Source organism: Arachis hypogaea, chromosome 4, assembly GCF_003086295.3.
Source record: "Arachis hypogaea cultivar Tifrunner chromosome 4, arahy.Tifrunner.gnm2.J5K5, whole genome shotgun sequence".
NCBI lineage: Eukaryota > Viridiplantae > Streptophyta > Magnoliopsida > Fabales > Fabaceae > Arachis > Arachis hypogaea.
In genome coordinates, this window is record NC_092039.1 from 22,377,574 (window position 1) to 22,397,988 (window position 20,415).

Sequence of the window (20,415 nt, forward strand, 5' to 3'; positions counted from 1 at the left end):
CCTTTCTTTTTATTGTCTGACTGCTACTAATTGAACGTACATCAACTACTTTCAAAATACTTCTAAATTTGGAAAAAACATCTGAAAGCAAAGGTTTAGTTAGCACATCTACCAACTGCACAATCTCAGGAATATGAGTTATTTTCACCACTTTTTTCGTAACATAAACTCTTACAGAGTGCAAATCAATTTTAAAATATTTTGATTTTGAATGAAGAATGGGAGTCACAGCTAATAAGACATCATTTAAATTGTCACAATACATAAGTGGAGGAGTGACTGATTTACACCTTAATTTAATCAGCAGATTCTTGATCTAGAGTAATTCATCAACAAGATCAGCTAAGCCTCGATATTCAAATCAGTGCTGAAACGAGCTACCACTCTCTGCTTCTTTTGCATAAGGGTATGTTGATTTTCGGTGTATATTGGCAATTTTACTGTGCTTTTGTTACTGATGATTGTTTGCTATCCCAAGATGCAAGAAAAAAAGACAAATATACCAGAAGGTGGACTCTGCTCCACAGAAGCTCACTATGATTCTTTGCAAACATAAGATCCTTTATTTTATAAAATTTTCTAAATCCTGATGTAATTAATTACTCTAGTTTTACGAATAATGTTTATTTTTTCCTTAGAATGCCAGATGTGAACTTGGCAAGTGAAAATGATATTGTCTTTCAAACACAGACATATTAGAGCAATGTAAATAAGCCAAGTAATAAAATGTAATTTTAGTTTCTATTGTCATTTCCTTAATTCTTGTGTTACCATGCTCTGCTTCTGATTCTGTATATATCTTTTTTTAGAAAAAAAATCCTTTAATCATTTATTCAAGAAAAAAAAAGGAAAAAACTGCAACTATGTAAGTTCTCATAAAATAGAGGTTGTGTTTCAGGTTGAGGTATATTTTGACATGATTTTGGTGTATTTCAGGTTGGGAGAACAAGAAGAATTGTACAATGACCCAGCTCAAGAAAAAATGATTGTTCTTCGAAAAGAGACACATTCACAATCTACTCGACATGTGAGTTTTCCAACTTACTTTCAACCTTCTAATATTCTATTTTAAGAAGCTTATTAACTTTTTATTTTTGTCTTGATTAGGCTTTCACTTCAAATATGTGCACCTCCATAAGAGACAACAACATCAAGCCTTCTGCAAAATATCCCAACCCCTGCAAAGTCTCCCAGCAACGAATTTAAAGAAGAAACAATTAATATGTAAGGAATAATACTTTTGATGCATCTGATTTGTCTTTGGATTTATTTGTGCACAGTTTAATGGGTTACGTGTCTTTTAAAATGTAAGTTCTACACAATATAACTCTCTTTCAATATCTTCTGTCTATTCTTATACTATTTTATATGTCATCATGCAGTCATCCACCCCCTCAAGCCACTACTGTATTAATGATGGTTGCCAAGACAGCATCATTTGTAAAGCACGACTTTCCGGCGCCATCGTTTAGCCTTGGCTTTTCTGAATCGAGTCAAGAAGATACACTGACTCAGGAGGGCCCACCGGCAGCTAAGAAGGGAAAAACTCAAGAGAGCCTGATATTGATTGAAGAATTAGAAGAGCTCGTGGAGCAGGTTGTAAATACTGGGCTTGCGGTAGCGTTAAATTTTGCTGAGGATAAAAATCCCCCACGCCAAAAGTTACAGCCTGCTGAGCGCTTTGTTGACAAGTTTGAAACTCCTGCGAGGCGGAGCGAAGTATCGGGTGACCTTATAGAAAAATGCTTTCTCTGGGCCACAAATATCAAGACCTATGATGATAAAAGAAGTAATGAGTATGACGTAATATACATCCTCAACCATCAACATTTGCTGAAAATAACCAAAAGGCACTATGCACCTTTAAAAGCCAATACATATATTGAAAACCAAGTAATTTTAGAATAACATTAATGATTTTATTATGAGTTGTTGTGCCATGTATGTAATATTTTTGGGTTTTTTGTTTTCCTAGATTGTCTCTGCAATGTGTCTTCTTCTGAACAAAAAAAGAACCAAAAGATTTGAAGAACAAATATACTGTCTCCCTTTTGATATTGTGGTAAGGTGTAGTAAATTCAAATTTCGGTGTATTGTTATGATGTATTGTGTGTTATAACTGTTTCTTTCAGTGTTATACAAATTTTGTAGAATTTGGCTTTAGAGAATCATAAGGGTGAGTTCAAACAGCTAAAAACAAACAAGTCCTTCGATATTCAAGACTACAAGATGTCTATCCCATATCTGGACATGAAAAAGTTAGCATTCCATCCATTTGTAAGTTTAGTTTATAAATCTTCTTAACACAATTCTTTCATTAGGTGCCAATTAAACTAAAAAATTGTTCTCTCTGGCCAAACTTCAGATATTTGCCCCAGTTTGCTATGCAGAACATTGGTGGATATGGATGCGGATGTTAGAAACAAGAAATTTCATATCCTTGACCCATATCACAAAAAGTCTCCATCGAAAGAAAGAAAGCAACTTAATAAATTTGTTGAAAGTTCCTTCTATTTTCTCTATAAATTTCTTGGTTTCTGTCTATTGTTAGCAATATAAAAATTCAATGTAGTTCTGCTTGAAATAAGGTGTACTATTGGATCATTTCGGTGTAATTTGGTTTTAAATGTAGTCTTTCTTATATTTTGCTTTTTTGGGTTTTAGGGCTACATGATTTCAAGGATGAGGGTATTTGCCGAAAGATAACCTCTGAGAAAAAAGGATGATGAAATCGAACCACCATATATTAACATTGTCGGCCAACGTACCAGATATAAATCTTTCTCTCTGAGAAAATTTTATGTTTTCTCTTATTGTCCTATTTTATTTTGCTAATTTATTTTTGTTTTTAGCTACGATTGTGCCATTTATGTGATAAAATGGCTCGAGGTAATTGAACCATAAAACATCAAAAAGGGAAAATATGAATGAGACAGTTAGACACAAATAACTATGTTTAAAAATAGATAACTCTATATTACTTTACTAAATTAACGGAGTTTAATAAAAGAAATTTTTTCAAACTATAGGCAGAAGTGGATCATTTCAAAGTTGAATATACTTCGCTGATTCTATTTGATGAAATGAATCAACTCAGAGATAGAGCCATTCAAGAAAGTGAAGATATCAGATTGTCTAAGCCATCTGCAGCATTATTGAGTCCTTATTGTCAATTGGATTCAGAAGATATCGACAATGAATAGTTTAAATGTCGTAGACTGTTAAATGTTGTGTACTAAATTCTATAGTTTGAACACATACTTTCTATAAATTGTATAGTTGGTGAATATTTAATCCAAGGCTTTTATAAATTTTCACTTCTATGAAGCTATCTGTGCTGTATTCATAGGCTGCTAATTACAGGTTCAAAAAAATCCAGGAAAACAAGATTAAATATACTAATATGCTGAATTCTTTTTATAACACCAAAAAATAACCAAAATACACCAGAAACGTATGCATACATATTTTTCTATAAAATTTAACTAGGAGTTATGGAAATTCAGAAATTTAAATTGTTACCCTCCTTAAGTATTGAATTATATATGCATTATATATTTAAAGCAAACAAATCCCTACAGATAGTTTAAAATACTAATTTCCAAACAAACAATAACATCTCAAAAATATAAAAAATAAAGAAAATATCAATAAGAGCATGCAGAATATACAAAAAAATATTAATTGGTACACCGAAATAGTGTCACGTTACACCTGAAAAACTATTCTATGCTACTGAATCTCTGAACTGATAATTCATAACATGTCTATGATATTGGCTGGAATTTAATTGCACCACCAAACCACCATAAAAAAGGTTCAACTGCAAAAAATAAAATCACATATTAGCAAAACTATTAACAAAAATAAACACAATTACCCCCTGTTTAAAGAACATGATTTTTACCTCTCTTAGAGCTTTCGTTTTCTTTTTCTTTGAAGCATTTGCAATCTGTTTTTTCGTCTTTGAACCTAGTCTATTTTTGGGACATCCTCTTGTTCTCATGTGTGGAGGGCTTTGAAGCTCGTTAATATCTTCCAAGGAAGCATCTTCGTGAGATAACGAAGATTTTCCTTGCTTTTTGGCTTTGTGTTCTTGCATTTCAACCATAGCATTATCGTAAGTGTGGTGTAGAATCGTAGTCAGCTCCTCAAATTCTGATGCAAATTCATAGATATTTTGTGAATGAAACACCAAATCATCAAATCTCTTGCTTCTTGGCTCCAACAGAGGCTCGTCGTGACTGCTCTTGATATTCGTATGCCTCCTCTTTACATTCTTACTCTATCGTTCCAATATATATCTCGATGACACTTTGTTTACTCGCTCAAAGCTTAACACGCTCAGAGAATGACGGCACAATATCTCTCTTGATTCAAATAATAAGCACTAGCATTTGACTTCACCTGATACCCAGTCGTATGTAACCGCAAACTTGTTGAATATTAAGTTAGAAACTTGTTCTACAACTTCATATACCATATAGCCTAGAGCGGAGTGCATTGATCTTGTGATGCAATTCGTCTTTACTCTGAATTGTGCTTGGACTTCCCTGAACTTTTCGTGAGTATACACTTGTTGAAACTGAGCTTCTATTGAGAATTTTGTTGCACACGATATGACGGTATGAAATCTGCAGCATTTGATTCTCTCTCTCTCTGCTCTCTACTTTCTAGGCAATTATCGTACAGTTTAACGAATTGGATCAATGAGCTATTCTGTATAATGAAATTGTTAAAAAAAGCATGCATGCTCTCACTCCTTTGCGTGCTTCTCATCTCAGCACAGAAGTGGTGATCGAGATAAACTGGAATCCATAAATGACGATCTTCAAAAAGCTTTGCAAAAATACCTAAATAAGACTAACATACACCGAAAAACATTCATTTTACACCTTTGCTGCGCAGGAAAAAACACATACTGAAACTAACAACATCACTTAAATCCTAATAAAAACAACATTACCTCAAAGCCATTTGTTGTCCCCAAGGTCATACTTCATAAAAAAATCATTCTAATTCCTTTTAAATGATTCTTTTGTAAGAGAGTTCCAAACAACATGCCTCATCTTGTGTTTGATTTCTTCGTGTCGCTTGTAGCCATTTAATTTACTTGGAATCTTCTTCATGATGTGCCAAATGCACTACCAGTGAATTGTTGTAGGCATACAAGCCTCAATAACCCTGTGCATCGATGCACATTGAATGGTAAGAATGCCTTTTGGAGCATTTTCTCCCATGTAACGAAACCAACATTCAAATAACGATTTAAATGATTGAATATCCTTGTTTTTTTATCAAAGCATATCCCAGAAGCGTTGACTGACTGTGGTGATTCACCTCGATAAAAGAACAAAAAATCATATTATACCTGAATACGACGGCACAGAAACAACATTGTTAATCCACCGAAATAGTATCTCTTTACACCGAAAATGGTACCAAATATACATAAACCAAAACAACATATTACTTGTTTGTATTGTAAGTGGTATCGAATGAAATAGCATCTCCAAAATACTCATAGATAGCCCTGCTTCTTGCATCGGCCCAAAAAGCAATTTTAATCGACTGATCAACCTCGAGTTCAAGCTCGAAAAAGAAATTATGATTCTTCTTTTTCATTCTTAATAAGTATTTTCCAAATTCTTTCGCATTCTTTAGTTCCAAAACATTATGCACTTCTCCTGTGATGTAATTTCTCACATCTTTTTCGATAAAACTTAACTCACGATGACACCCAGCTGTTGCGACAAATGATTGGTATGTTTTGTTTTGTCTGATTCCAGCTTTCTCTCGTTATTCTCTATTGTACATCGTACGAACATGCTTAGTTTCCTGTGCTGTTTAAGTATCTCTGCTTGATTTGCTTAGCAGGGATGTGAATGATGCTGCACAACCTTCAAAATGATCCAAACACCAATGTCCTTTAATATGTGTATATAAATCTTGCAGGAAAAATTTAATCTAGCTTAGAGATTTATCTTCTTAGTTGAAGATATTTTCAATTTTCATTTTCCCTCTCTGCTACATGAATCAATTGGTTCTTAATTTCATTTTCCTTCTTATTTGTTCTCCAAAATCTTGTAGAAAAACCTGTAACTTTCGAATAATCTTTGTAAAATTTGAAACATCCTCAAGCGTGTTAAAAGTCATCCCAATCTTCGGAACAAGCTGCTCATCAACATCGCAGAGAAACTGCAAAATACACCGAAAACAGTCCACAATACACCATATTAAAAGCTAGCATACACCGAAACTCATCATAAAAAATAATAAAATCAGATTCAGAACTCATCATCAAACAGAAACTAAAACAATTCAACTATAGAATCATAAACTACAAACAAACTACATTATCTATATTCAAACCACACCTCACTACTTGATTTGATTCAAAACAATAATACAATTCACCATCGCTCATTTGAAAAGTCTGAACCTATAAATACACTGAAAACTCCCCACAATACACCAAAATAGTTTTGATATACACCGAAACAAGAAATGCAAATAGATTCATCAGAACTCCTAAATACATTCAATTTAAACCATCAGCAATGAAATTTTCACAAGCAATTTCACAACATTATTCACCTATAAAATCATAAACTACTAACGAAAATATTAATTAGAATTGAACCACACCTCAGCTGCTTCATTGGATTCAAAACAATAATCCACTTCACTCTGGTTCAATTGACAGTTTGAGCTTTCATTATCCTCAAAACTGATTTGAGAGCTTGATTTCAAAAACGAACATAGAGAACAAAAGAAATCGAGAAAAACGAAGAAAGAGAACACAGAGAGAATGCAGAGAAACGAAAGAAGAAAAATATAGAAAATGCAGAGATGAACGAAGGAAGAAAAATGTAGAAAATACAGAGATGAAAGATAAAAAATGCTGACGAAATTCGAAAAAGAAAACAAAATTCTTACGGAAAAAGCAGTTATATATTTGCGCGTTAATTGAAAAATTAGTTAGATTAAGACGCGCGTGAGATGAATTAGGTTAAAAAGATTTGTATGAATTTATTTTAAAAAATGACTTGTATATGGAAAATATTTGATAATATTATAGAGGGATAGGAGCTGATATATATTGACCTCGATCAATCACCCAAAACCATATATTGACCTCGATCATGCCCTAACACTAACAGAAAACTCGCGACGGAAAAAAGAAAAAAAAACCTCGTCCCGTCTGGGTTGGGTAATTACCCGTGAATACGGGTAGAGTTTCCAATTTGCCATCCCAAAAATTAACTAGTCGTTTTTTATTTTTGTTTTTGGTAGACGATAGAAGTAGAGGTTTGTAATTGACAATTGTAAGTCCTTGAATTTAGAAGACAATAAAACCCATGCAACATAGCCGAAAATGTTGTTCACCGACCCAACCCATTTTTCAGCTCAGTTTGGGTTAAGGATGGCGAGAGGCGATTAGAAGAGGGTCATCCGTGGACTTGACTTTATGACCCGGTCCATTTATTTATTTATTATTTTTTCTAATTTTCTAATCTAAAATTCCAAACCTACTCGCTCTTATGATTCACTTCGAACAAAAAACACACACACGGAAGCCACCGCCACAACCCCCCGAAGCCCGAGCCGCACGTCGCCGTCGAGCCCATCCCCGCCAAGACGCTATCAGCCGCCGCTGCCATAGTTTCCGACGCACCCAACCTCGCAGTCCACGTCCTAGCCAGCCTCCCACTCCCTAATCTCCGGTCCGCCGTTCTTGGTTCACCGCCGCCGTCGTGGTTTCCCATCGTTCCTTTCCGTCCGTGGTGCGCTGGATCCTTTCCAATGCTGAAATTCTTCAATTATTCCGATTGATTGCCTGGATCGTCCAATGCTTCCGCATATGGTATCAGTTTGCATGTGTCCAATTTCTTCACATTTTAGCTTGTGGATATGCAGTGAACGCGCTTTATTAATGATCGGGAAAAATGTTTTAGGTTTAGTTTTTCAATTTTTCCTGCAATCGCACTGGATATGGGTGGTGCATTCAGTAACATTCGGTTGACTCAGATATATTTTGTTGTTGTTTGTTTCTTTTGTTGTGATTGCTAATTTTTGTTTGTCAAGTTGAAATTTTCTTTTGGAAAGATTGAGTAGGAGGAAGAGGTTTGGTGCTAAGTGTTATAAGATATTCTAGCTTGTAAAGGAATTTACGCAGTTGTTAGCCTTGATTTTCTGACTGAGATTTTCTGCTTTATATCTTTTGACTTTTCTTTGAGTGTTTAGTTGGTTACAGTTTGCATACTCTGTTGTTCTAATTTTTCTATTGCTAAGTGCCATTGTTATATGAAAAATTATCTGGAATGAGGCATGTGGTTGTGGACTTTAAATGATATTGAAGTTGAACTCGTGATTCAGTGGCTATTCAGAGGCCATGAATTTGGGATGGATTGTGCTGAAAGCTTCTCTTTGACTGTTTTTCCATCATTTCTTCAGAGGAATGTACATGGAAAAAATATGGAGAGTTTCTTATGGTTTTTCAGAGTCACATATGTTTCTCATAGAAGGTCTTTACAAACCCTAGTAAGGAGAGCGGATCAGATGGGGGATAGTCTAATGGCTAGAGATTGGGGGAGACCTAGGGACCATAGGTTTAGATGTTGATGGTTTAGATATAAATATGGTCTATTACATGTTATAATGTCCTTCCTGGGGGGAAGGTTCAATTTTCCTTCTTGTGTGTTTCTCTTATAGTATTCCTATTTGTCTTGTTTTTACTAAAACTGAAGTAGGGTGTAGTGGTGACTGTTGGATGGAACTAAGTGACATGTAAAAGTCAGAATATTCAGATATGATAACAAAATTAACCCGTGCTTCAATCTTACTTTCAAAGTCCTCCTTTTCAGATTGAATTATCTTTCATGCTTGAATGCTTCTGTGTTCAAGAGTGCTGGTGGTATTCCCTCTTACTACAATATTGATGATAAAGTGGATAGTTCTGGAATGGAGATGAGCTGCCAAGAAAATGTTGGTGGTAGTGATATTCCTGCATGTTCTACAGCAGGGAATATTTCACATCAAGACCAGCGTTTCAGTAGCTATGTGCAGCAGCCTGCTTTTGTGAGTGGATGGATGTATGTGAATGAACAAGGGCAAATGTGTGGTCCATATATTCAGGAGCAACTATATGAGGGTTTAACTACTGGTTTCTTGCCATTTGAGCTTCCTGTCTATCCTATGATTAATGGCACAATAATGAACCCTGTGCCACTGAATTACTTCAAGCAGTTTCCTGACCATGTCTCTACTGGGTTTGCATATCTGAATTTGGGTTTCTCTGGCTCAGGGGTTCATACAAATGGTCCCTCCTCATCTATGGATATGGCAATATATGGGCAGAATCAGTCTCTTGACAATGCTGCTCCTTTGGCTGTTAACTCTGGCTCGCAGTCAGTTCCGTATTCACATGGCAATTACTGCATTAATGAACCTAACCACCAATGTTCAAAGTCAGAGTTGTTCAACAGTATGATATCTTCTCAGATGGTAGTGCATATCTGTGGGTTTTGTCAAATTTAAGTCTGTTTGAATTACTAGTTTGTCTTTTTTGATGGGTGTTTTATTTCTTTTTCAGTTAGGTGAAGAACGTTGTTGGCTTTATGAGGATGAAAAGGGCATGAAACACGGTCCACATTCTATTTCAGAATTGATTTCCTGGCATCATCATGGATATCTTCAAGACTCGTCAATGGTAAGATTCTAATATTTATTTTCTGAAACAATTTTATGAGCCGTATTCTTTGTTCAGGAAACGATTAATTATGTTTTACTACCGGGGTTCATGATTATCCTTTAGGTGCATCAAGATATTTTTTCCCTCTTTTTATTGTTATTGTTAGTTTGGAAGGTTGCAATTAGATTGTTGTTAATTCCTTGTAATCTATTCTTTTAAGCTAAAATACAATTTTTATACCTGAAATGACCATTTTTGAATTGGATCCTTGATAATCATTTTGTTTTGATGCTTGATCAGAAGTTGAAATTTGTCAGAAACTTGATGTAATTTGCTAGCTCGTATAAAAATTTAATGTGATTGGTATGGTCAACCACTAGTTCTCATCCACATTAGTGTGTATTCCCAACTTAGCTCTTCCTGTCCAGTTTCTTTTTCCCTCTCATGTAAAACTGGATTTAATTGAAAATTTCCTGGACTGCCATGTAGCCAGTATGTTTTTGTATGATTGAGTTTTGAAGTATGCCAAATTTCAAGGAAATTGTTATTTAACTTCCCCTTGACATTGAAGTGTGTAGTATCAGTATAGATTATTGTTTATATATATATATATCACACACAAAAGAAAGTATACGTTACAAACCTATGATGTGGTATTTATATTTAGGAAAAAATAAAATATTAAACAAAGTTGTTGGAATATTACTTTGTTGCTTTGGTTTACCTGTGTTTTGTCCAGAGAAGGTAATGTTATTCTAGCAAAGCCTTTTCATGACTTTTTTATGTTAATTTACAGATATCTCATTTTGGCAATAAGTATGGTTCCTTTCTGCTAGTTGCTGCTGTAAATGCTCTGAAAGGGGATACATCTGGAACCATTTGTAGATCAGGTTCCAACAACAATGAGCTTGGTGGTACGGTAAACTTAATCTGTGAAATATCTGAGGACATTTCTTCCCAATTGCACTTGGGTGTCATGAAATCTGCCCGCAGAGTTGTGCTCGATGGGGTTATAAGTGATATTATTGCAGAATTTTTTACTGAAAAGAAACACAAGAGGCAGAAGCTTGATTCAACTAACCTGGCTTCTGAGACCTCCGTGGTTGACAGCAAAAGGGTGATGTTTTTGTTTCTATACATGTAGTGTTGTTCAAATTATATGCAGCATTATTAAGTTGTTGAATTTTTGCATTAACAGTCAAATGTTGCTGTGGAGATTAGTAAAGATACTGCTGTTCCGAGTGAGCATGCATCTTCCCATATTGCAGATGATCAGACTTGTCTTGAAATTTCTAGACCATCTTCAACAAGTTTTAAATCGGTTGGAAGTGTTGAGAACTTTTGGTGGTCGTATGCTGTTGTACGTAAAGTACTTGTTGATTATTGCATGCAAGTCACGTGGAATGCTGTATTTTTTGACCCTCTAGCAGAGTACTTATGTTCCTGGAGGAAAAAGAAACTTTGGTCTCATCCTAATCTTCAAATATTTGTTAATGGTTGTGGAGAATATGATGGAAAGATTAAATCTGAAGCTGTGAGTATCTTTTGCTTATTATTATTATTATTATTTTTTTTTTTTGCTTCAGTTGTCCCCATAATGATCATATAATTGTTCTGCAGTTGCTTCTTGGGACAGGTTGTTCTAAATACCCTACCGATGGCTGTAATCAGTTTGGAGTGCTGACAACAGGAACAGATTCTCATTCTAAGTTACCTTCTTTATCTTCTAATGTACCCAAAGATGGAAATTTAATGGAAGGTCAAAGAGTTTCATGCACTTATAGTAACTCCAAAAATTTGACATGCATTATTGAAAGTGTGGAGAATGAGCTTCACTTCTCTTCAAAGGTGTCTTTAGCTGAATACTTTCGAAGTTTTGTTGAAAAGGAAGTGAACAAAATAATTCATTCCCCTCATGAAGACAAATTGAGTAAGGTAATGTGATTAGAAGTGTGCTTGTTATTTTTATCTTTCTTTGCTATATTATATTGAAGAATCCTTTAATTATTGTAGGTTGCTGTTAGTGTCTCTGGTTTCTCAGAACTACACACTGGTGAAACTCCTATGAAGGAAATTCTAAATGACAAGTTAGTAGCTACTGTTAAGGCTGAAGATTCAGTTTGTGAGCCTTCATTAGCAAATCATATGTCTAATGTATTCTCGAATGCATTTGAGGAGTTGTGTGGAGGTGTAGAAGTAGTTGATGAAGGGGAAATTGGTGAACTTCCACCTGGATTTGAAGAGAACTCGCACACAATTTTCCCACCACCGAATTTGAAGATTCGACCTTCAAGGGTAGCTGAATGTAATCCTAAGATTACAGAATATGTTGCAACTGCACTGTGCCGACAAAAGTTGCATAATGAAGTCCTAGAAGAGTGGAAATCCGCTTTTTTTTATCCTACATTGAATCAAGCTTTTATGTCTAATAAGAAACGCAGTCATTCTGGTATTCATGAGGTTAGAGCTTCTCTCATTCTTATTAATGAGAGCTTAAATATGTTTATAGGGTTGTCTGTGCTTGTTATTACTTACAATAACTTAGATATGTTTTTGCTACCTGCCTTTGGTTTCTGGTTTAATTTCATCTCATGTTGAGCCTGAGTTGATTTATTTATTTATTTTTGTTTGTAATCCTTTAGAAAGGAAAAGCAAAGAAAGCAAGGAAGGAACCTTTAAATGATGCTACTTCTGGACTGGGAAAGATGAAAGGAGGAGCAAAAGGCTCTTCTGCAGTTCCTCTAGTTAATGGAAAGTATACATACCACCGCAAGAAACTGTCACACAAAGAGTTGTGTTCCTCTCAATCTGCTTCAGTGGATGATTCGAGGCCAGGGAAGCAGAACGTGTGTAAGTTAAGGAATTATGTTTTGGGAGATTTGAATGAAACTGCAGAAGTCAAAATAGCTGCTAAGCGTGGAAAGGCTAGTGTGGTTAAAGGGAAGAAAGATAAATCTAATAAGAGCAGGTCATCTATCATTGTCAATGGTAGCACAGATGGTGATCGATTGTCCTTGAAGAATAAAACTAGTTCGAAAGCATTGAAACTTTCACATACTGGTCAAAATATATAACTTTGCTTGTTAATTTGGTGATATGGTTTTTATAAGAATGAATTTGTTTAAGATTAACCCTTGTGGCTTTTCTTTATCCAGATGGTGTTGTGGATGCCGTAAAATCTAATGAAAGGAGGCTTTCTGCGTCAACAAATAATAGTGTTGGAATGAAGAAGGTGGTTAAAAGCAATGCTGAGGATGTCCTAAAATCAAATGAAAAGAAGCTTTCAGCATCAACAAATAATAGTGTTTCCATGAAGAAGGTGGCTAAAAGCAATTGCAGTGATGGCACCATTAAGGGGAAGGCTGCTGGTCATTGCTCCAAACAGAGACCAAGTGGTCGGTATATGGAAAAAATATGTTTATCAGCTTTGTGCTTCTTAATGAAGATTATCTGTATTGGATCATTGTAGATGTATGTTTACTGTTTCTGCAAGATTCAGATGTATTTTAATTGTTGCCTATTCCTGTTTGCAGCAAATAAAATGTCGAAACAAAAAAGGAAACATTCAACAGATGGTATGCCATCCTTACATCCTGCCAAGTCTTTGAAAATTTCAAACGATGGTGCAAAGCATGGAGCAAGCAAACATGCTACTATTGCAAGGAGGAATTCTGCCAAATCCAAGCCATTGAATTTATGTCCTAGATCTGATGGATGTGCTAGGACTTCCATTGATGGGTGGGAATGGCATAGATGGTCTCAAAGTGCTACTCCTGCATATAGAGCACGTGTCAGGGGCATTGCCTGTATACAAAACAAGTGCATAGATTCAGATAATAATTTATTGCAGCTATCGAATAATAAGGGTCTTTCTGCAAGAACAAATAGGATGAAATTGCGCAACCTTCTTGCTGCTGCCGAGGGTGCAGATCTTCTGAAAGTGCCTCAATTGAAGGTGATGAAAATGAATGTGTTTTTATGGGATTCTTATCTGAAGCTTTGTGATACATGAAGTTTTAACAGTCCATTTTGCACTGTTCAGGCAAGGAAAAAACGATTACGTTTTCAAAGGAGCAAGATACATGACTGGGGTCTTGTTGCAATGGAGCCTATAGAGGCAGAGGACTTCGTGATTGAATATGTTGGAGAACTAATTCGTCCTCGGGTATAATATATTTAAAGTTGCAATGATGATATTCGAAGGCTTACTTTTATCCCTGTGACTGTCGGTTTTTGCAAAGTGCATTTGAATTACATTTGACATGGATAAATATATTATAATGCTCTTTCTTTATACTGTTTCCACTTTCTTTATAAATAATGATTTCATTTCAAATAAATTCTTATATTCTGGGTGTAATATATATCCTTTCTTTTCTTATTAATAAGAGTGCTTCTTATCCAAAAAATTATTCTGGCTATAAAATGTTTCTCACTGTTTATCCAATGGTGATTTCCTTTAGAATATTAGATAATTGAAGAGTTACTGATGACCATAAACTTAAGTGCTATCCTTTCTCATTTCATATTTGTGCAAAAGCTATGCTGATTTAGTCAGTATCAATTTTGCTCAATCAATCAATTTGCTGAATAATCCTTATATTCTCCAGATATCTGATATCCGTGAACGTCAGTATGAGAAGATGGGAATTGGAAGCAGTTACCTTTTCAGACTTGATGATGGTTATGTGGTTAGTACTTCATAGTCATACTGTGGCCCTTTTTTATATTAATTTTCGTTCCTCTAGGATAATTATGGTATAATTGGATCACATGAATTAGATATTATCTTTATCTTGATTTGATTAGATATTATCTTTATTTGCTATTCAAACGTCATAAAATTCATGCTAGACTGTAGCCTGGGGTTTGACCTTAAGGATAAAAGTTTTTGGGCTTTAAAAGTTGACAAGGATTTAGGCTGACCTGATCATGTGCCAAATGTGATCAGACATTGGGAGAGAAGTTGAAGAGGATTGATCTGCTACCAGGGTGTTGACTTAAATAATTTTAAAATGGAAAAAAGAGATATATTCTAATAGATGGGATAGTGGGGTTGTTAATTTAGGAGGTAGTTGTGGCTATTTTAATCTCAACATGGTAGAATCACAAAAGCATTGCCACCACTTAACTTTGAGAATTGAAGTTCTAATGTTATGGCATACACCCTCAAACATATTTCATTTCCTAAGGTAATCAAAACACATGATGACTAGTCAATATAAGTGGTTAAGGAAGGCCATGTTATGTCATATATGTAGCTTTGCATCACTCCAAATTGGTTTTCTAAATGAGCATATCCTGAAAATTTTGAAATTAGTGATAGCCATTGAAATGATGGATCTGTTTTACCAATTTGAGCTTGTAGGTTGATGCTACAAAGAGAGGTGGGATTGCAAGATTTATTAACCATTCTTGTGAGGTACTTCGTGTAGTATTATGATACTATGCAAATATGAGTATACTACCCTCTTTTTTATCTTCCTTCCCCCCAAATATTGATTTCACATCCATCCTTTTTTGAATGGAAATGTTGCAGCCCAACTGCTATACAAAGGTCATCTCTTTCGAGGGTCAAAAGAAGATTTTCATATATTCAAAACGGCATATTGCTGCTGGTGAAGAGATTACTTATAATTATAAGTTCCCGTTGGAGGATAAAAAGATTCCCTGCAACTGTGGTTCCAGAAAGTAAGTTTAGGAGACCCCATCTTGTTGAACATATATTGATACTTAATCCATATAGTTCATTCTTGCTTTTTATTGTCATATAACTTTATAAATTCATCAATTTTATTTTAAACTGATGTCTGGATACAATCAGTATTGTTCCAGAACTTTTAGGGCAAAAGTGAAGTTGGGAAACTGCCATTTTTATTTTTTCTTTCTGCTATTGGAGATATGTGCACATCATAACAATTAATATACTTTTTATTCAGGTGTCGTGGATCACTTAATTAGTCAGGGATTGAGTCTTTAATTCTGGTATGCATTTACTGCTGATCATCTCAATTTTTTTAATGCTTCACTCTAGCACTGGCTCACTTTTATGTGTCAGTTAAACTTTCATTGCATATTATGCATTCTTCTTTTTGTTTTAATGATGATGGGGATAATGATAATGATATATTGAGGGGTTCTGAAGCTTTGTTGCATTAAATTTTTCTTTTCAACTCTTATTTTATTTGTGTGTTTTTGGTATAGGCGGATCCCTATCCTCCTGAGTCATTGTAATTCTCTCTCTTCATTGTAGCAATTATAACCTTCCCCTTTTGTGGACAGTTAACCATTTCATTTCCAAAGTTTCTGTCCTCCCATCCATTTAAGCATTCAACTTTCTAAACTTGTATGTACTTCATTTGATTAAAGTTATGGAGAAGAGTCTTGTATATCATACCTTAATTGTGATAAACTGGTCGGCACAGCTGATAAGAAAAAAACTGTTTTGCTTTGATACAAATACTTTATTCTGCTTGTTATCTTATTAAAGTTGTCTTCTTTGTAGGATCATGCTCCCATTGGATATCATTTTGAAGATTTGAAGACTCTGCTAGCTTTATATTTCCTCAGACATCAACTTGGATGAGTTGCATTGCAAGAGTACCTGTTTATGAGCATATCTTGTACGTTTTCAATTTTGAAAAGTAATTTTGTGTTCATGGAGGTTACTTTTATGGATGTCTTGTTTTATGTTACTTGATATGTTTACATATTAATAGAATTTATTATTATTATTATTATTATTATTATTATTATTATTATCTGCATCTGTACCTTAATATTTACAACTGGGTTTGTGTTTTAGTCATCCCATTCTCAGAGTTTGTGCAGCTTTTTATTGATTTCCTATAGATATTGAATAATTGAATCCTTTTGGTAATGTCCGAGCTTGTCTGTGCTATAATAATATTTGATTGTTTAAACAAGTAGTGGATGGATTGGTGCTGATGGGTTTGGTAGTATACATGAGATCATAATGTTAGAGCTCCTTGCCAGTTGCCACAATGCCACTAATGATTGTTTAGGAAAACTAATCTAGTTTCAACTACCAATTAGTGTAATCATTTACTTTTCATAATACAGGTTGTCTGATTTAGAATTTGCTGCATGTCTTTACTTATCAATTGTGATAGCTTTGTTCTCTTCTCATTTGTGAACTTTGTATATTGTTGATGACGATTAAGATGATGATGATGACTGAAAATAAAATAAAGACATCTGTCAACTGCATCTGTTCTGGGTTATTGATTTGAGTATTATGATTTTTCAGGCTATGGATCATCATCATTGTTGATAGGCCAATGGTGATTGATATACAATTTGGGTCGCCTCCTTGTTCGGTGATGAAATAACTCGCGTGCACTCTTGTAGACTTTTTGTGGCAGTTGAGTTTCTCCTCTTAGAAGCTGTAAATAATTCTTTACTTGTTTATATGATATAGTGAAAAGATTCCTAATTCTTTTAACGAGGAAAAAGCTTTGGAAATATGAGTAGTGCATGTTACTGAAAATTACAACTCCCTCGTTCACTCCTTAATTCTCTCTCTTTTCCACACCCTTTAATTTCTATAACAAAGATTCGTTGGAATTGTGTTGGTGGCTACGTCTCAATAACTGGCACAATTGATGTATCCTCTGACCAATAATAATGGTATTGCAATTACTTATACAAATGGATTGTACATTGTTAGGTTTTGATATCAACCCTTTTGAACTTATTGAATATATTCATTTTCTAGAATTTCTTGAGCTGCATGATCAATTTATAACATTTTTACTTGGTGAGAATGTGAGATTGCATACATATATTAAACAAAACTAGCAATGGGTTTTTGGATCTCCCATTTAAGAAGGGGGGAGTTGAAATATGTCCTAAAAATAGGCAAATGGGAAAGATTTTATTGAAATAAATGAATCTTTAGTTCTATTTGAAAAACTGCCATTTCTGACGAGAGATTCTCAGGTATATATACTAATTGTGTTTTGGGCCAAAAATTGTAGTATTAGTTTTTCATGTCACTGTAATATCCACTCTACAAATAAGAAACTATTACTAGTGTCTACTTGAAATTTAAATATTAATTATACCCTATTTTTGGTACATTTATTTCCCATGTTCAAATTAAGAGGTGGGTATCATTTGAGGAAGAAATGTGTATAGTAGTACCAATCCATGTACAATGGTTAATTGGCGGTGGGAAAAGACGCCTCTTGTGGGAAGCTTGATAAGTGATGATGTATCCTTTCAAGTACAAGAATATGTTGATGTTATTGGAGCCTCTTCTGTTATATTTATTATACTTCCCTCCTTTTTTTCAATTCCTATGGTTGCAGTTGCAGGAGTAGCTCAAGTAGGAAAAAACCGTGTTAGTTTTGCCGAGTTGGATTGTGCCTACTGGTACGTTTCTCTTTTCCGTCCCTTGTTATGCATTTTTTGTTTATCAATTGATTCCCTCAACCCACAGCTCCTCAGGAAATAAGGTGACCAATATCATCAACCTAAGGTAAAATGCAAAGTAAAATGTTTGAAAGGTTCCACTTTATATACACGTCAGATTGAAACCATAAATGTAATTCCATTTGAGTTGCTCTTTGTAATTGATATGATACGAGAGTAATGGTTATAATTAGAGAGGCCAACAAAATTTGGTTCGTATAACTAGAAACGAATGCTAGGATTATAAGTAACTAAAAGGTTACACGATCGCACAAAGAAGTAATGTGACTTTATAATCTCTTGACCATTCATGTAAGATTCAACGCTTCAGCTTTCATCCTTTGATTCTCATTATAAACCCTAAACCAAAATAAAATTTATATTAATTTTTAAAATATTTATTAAATTTTTATAAAAAAAAGGGTACCCATTGCGCAGATTTACAGCTAATTTATCTTTAAAATGGGGTATGTTCTTTAACTTCTACTCTTAAGTTCTCAAACGTGGCAACCGGCAAGATCTATTGTGTGTGTATGATGTCTCGTGGTTTAAGCAATTAACTCCGCCTGTGTTCTTATATTAACCTTACACAGCCGGTTCCCAGCCCGGACAAAGGAGGAGGATTGCAAGTTTCAAGCTTTCCAAAATGTAAGTTTTTCAACCAATTTTGGCTGCCATTTCACTTCACAGCCCATGTAGTTGAAATATGTACACTTTTCTCTTCTAAGGAATGTTATTTCTACAATTGGGTAGGTTTGACCACCCAACTTAACAACTCAAATTTTATTATGATAGATTTGACTATTCCGGTAATTTATTATTTTATTAAAAAAATTATGTGAAATAATATACACTACATAAATGCATGCTGGTTGACTTGATGGTTAATAATTTAGTTGTGTGTGTTCGTGTGGTATTTTTATTAATTCAAACCACTTTTATTAAAAACCTTTCTACTAGCCACTAAAATTTGAAACATGTTTGAGGCATAGGATTGTATGTTAGTATCTCCACTAGTGACATTAAATTCGAAGAATATAATTAAAGCATATTTGAAACATTATGGATAATTTAAAAAAAAAAACGTATTAAGAATGATTTTGAAACTTGTATTTTACATGAAGAACAAAATTTCAAGAAAAACACCATATCATGCACTTCTATTTTACATTGATTTGAAATTGATAAATTTAGTTAATATTTAAATTTTAGTTGATCAAGTTTAGTTTTAATTTAATTCAAATTGGATCCAGATATACTTATCTTGTTCATACAAAGTTTACTTTGGATCAGTTATCCTCTACCCATTGAGGTGTCCTACAAACCAACGGGGGAGTTGTCACTCTCTCTAACAATAGATTTATAATAATACAAAAATTTCAGCCATCGTATAAGAAATAAGAATATAGATATTTGATGCTTGTAAAAAAAGTAACTATGTTAATATAAAATTATTTGATTATTCTATCATGACAAATTTGATTTTGTTATGAGACGTTTAATTATTTTGTTCGAAAAAATGTGTAAAACAAATGTATAAATATAGATAAATACATCAGAACTGATTTAATGACTTCTTATGTTCATAGAACATTTTTCTGATTTAGTGAAGTGTGTATATATATATATATATTTGGGCCTCTATGATCCGATCCGCTATACTACATGCTTCTGATATCTGCTCCTCTTTATCTTCGAAATGATCAGATACGATCTGTAAAATTCGGATTGGTATTAGATCGATCCATAAATTAGGCAGATCGAATTCGATTTTATTTAGCATGATCAAATCGTATTAAAAGGAATATGCATTATCTATCGACAGTGTTTCGAAGGAAAGAAAGCATCCGTTGTCAATTTGGCTTCGAAAGAAATGGAAAGATTCTTACCTGCTGAAGTCAAAATCAAATAATGGCTAATACGACAATATATTTTTATTTTTACTTCACTTTCTTAGTTTGAAATAGAACTTGTATTCTTTCGCGTTTGTTTTTTTCGCTTTACTTCACTTTATTTCACTTTCTTATTACGGCAAATGTTCAACATCAACTCAAAATTTTAAAAGACCTCGATCTAGGTTTTTAAAATGGTGAAAATTCAGGTGCATTCGACTTTATATGAAGTTGATACCTGAGAACTGTTAGATAATTTAACTGATTTAACTAAATTTTCATCTAACAGTTTTTAGATATCAACTTCACGTGAAGTCGACTTCACCTGAGTTTTTACCTTTTAAAATATCTGCATCTATATATCTCAGCATCTTGAAATTGTGATTATATTGT

General features: G+C 34.1%; 1 protein-coding gene across 7 annotated transcripts; it reads left to right on the plus strand.

Moving 5' to 3' along the window:
- Positions 1-7,130: 7,130 nt before the first annotated feature.
- On the plus strand, positions 7,131-19,018 carry LOC112796516 (histone-lysine N-methyltransferase ATXR7). Of its 7 annotated transcripts, none has more exons than XM_025838993.3 (19): positions 7,131-7,867; positions 8,868-9,507; positions 9,596-9,712; positions 10,491-10,811; positions 10,893-11,228; positions 11,315-11,629; positions 11,708-12,154; positions 12,337-12,754; positions 12,850-13,089; positions 13,228-13,649; positions 13,737-13,859; positions 14,305-14,385; positions 15,063-15,116; positions 15,234-15,385; positions 15,634-15,679; positions 16,200-16,317; positions 16,965-17,078; positions 18,028-18,091; positions 18,724-19,018. In XM_025838993.3, the coding sequence occupies exons 2-15, from the start codon at positions 8,965-8,967 to the stop codon at positions 15,653-15,655; spliced, it is 3,591 nt and encodes a 1,196-aa protein (XP_025694778.1). In that variant the 5' UTR covers positions 7,131-7,867; positions 8,868-8,964; the 3' UTR covers positions 15,656-15,679; positions 16,200-16,317; positions 16,965-17,078; positions 18,028-18,091; positions 18,724-19,018. The 7 variants fall into 7 exon arrangements, with proteins under 7 accessions (XP_025694778.1, XP_025694780.1, XP_072091439.1 ...); XM_025838995.3 differs by having other exon boundaries at positions 12,337-12,544; XM_025838996.3 differs by having other exon boundaries at positions 7,501-7,867; positions 8,868-9,487.
- The last annotated feature ends 1,397 nt before the right edge of the window (positions 19,019-20,415 follow it).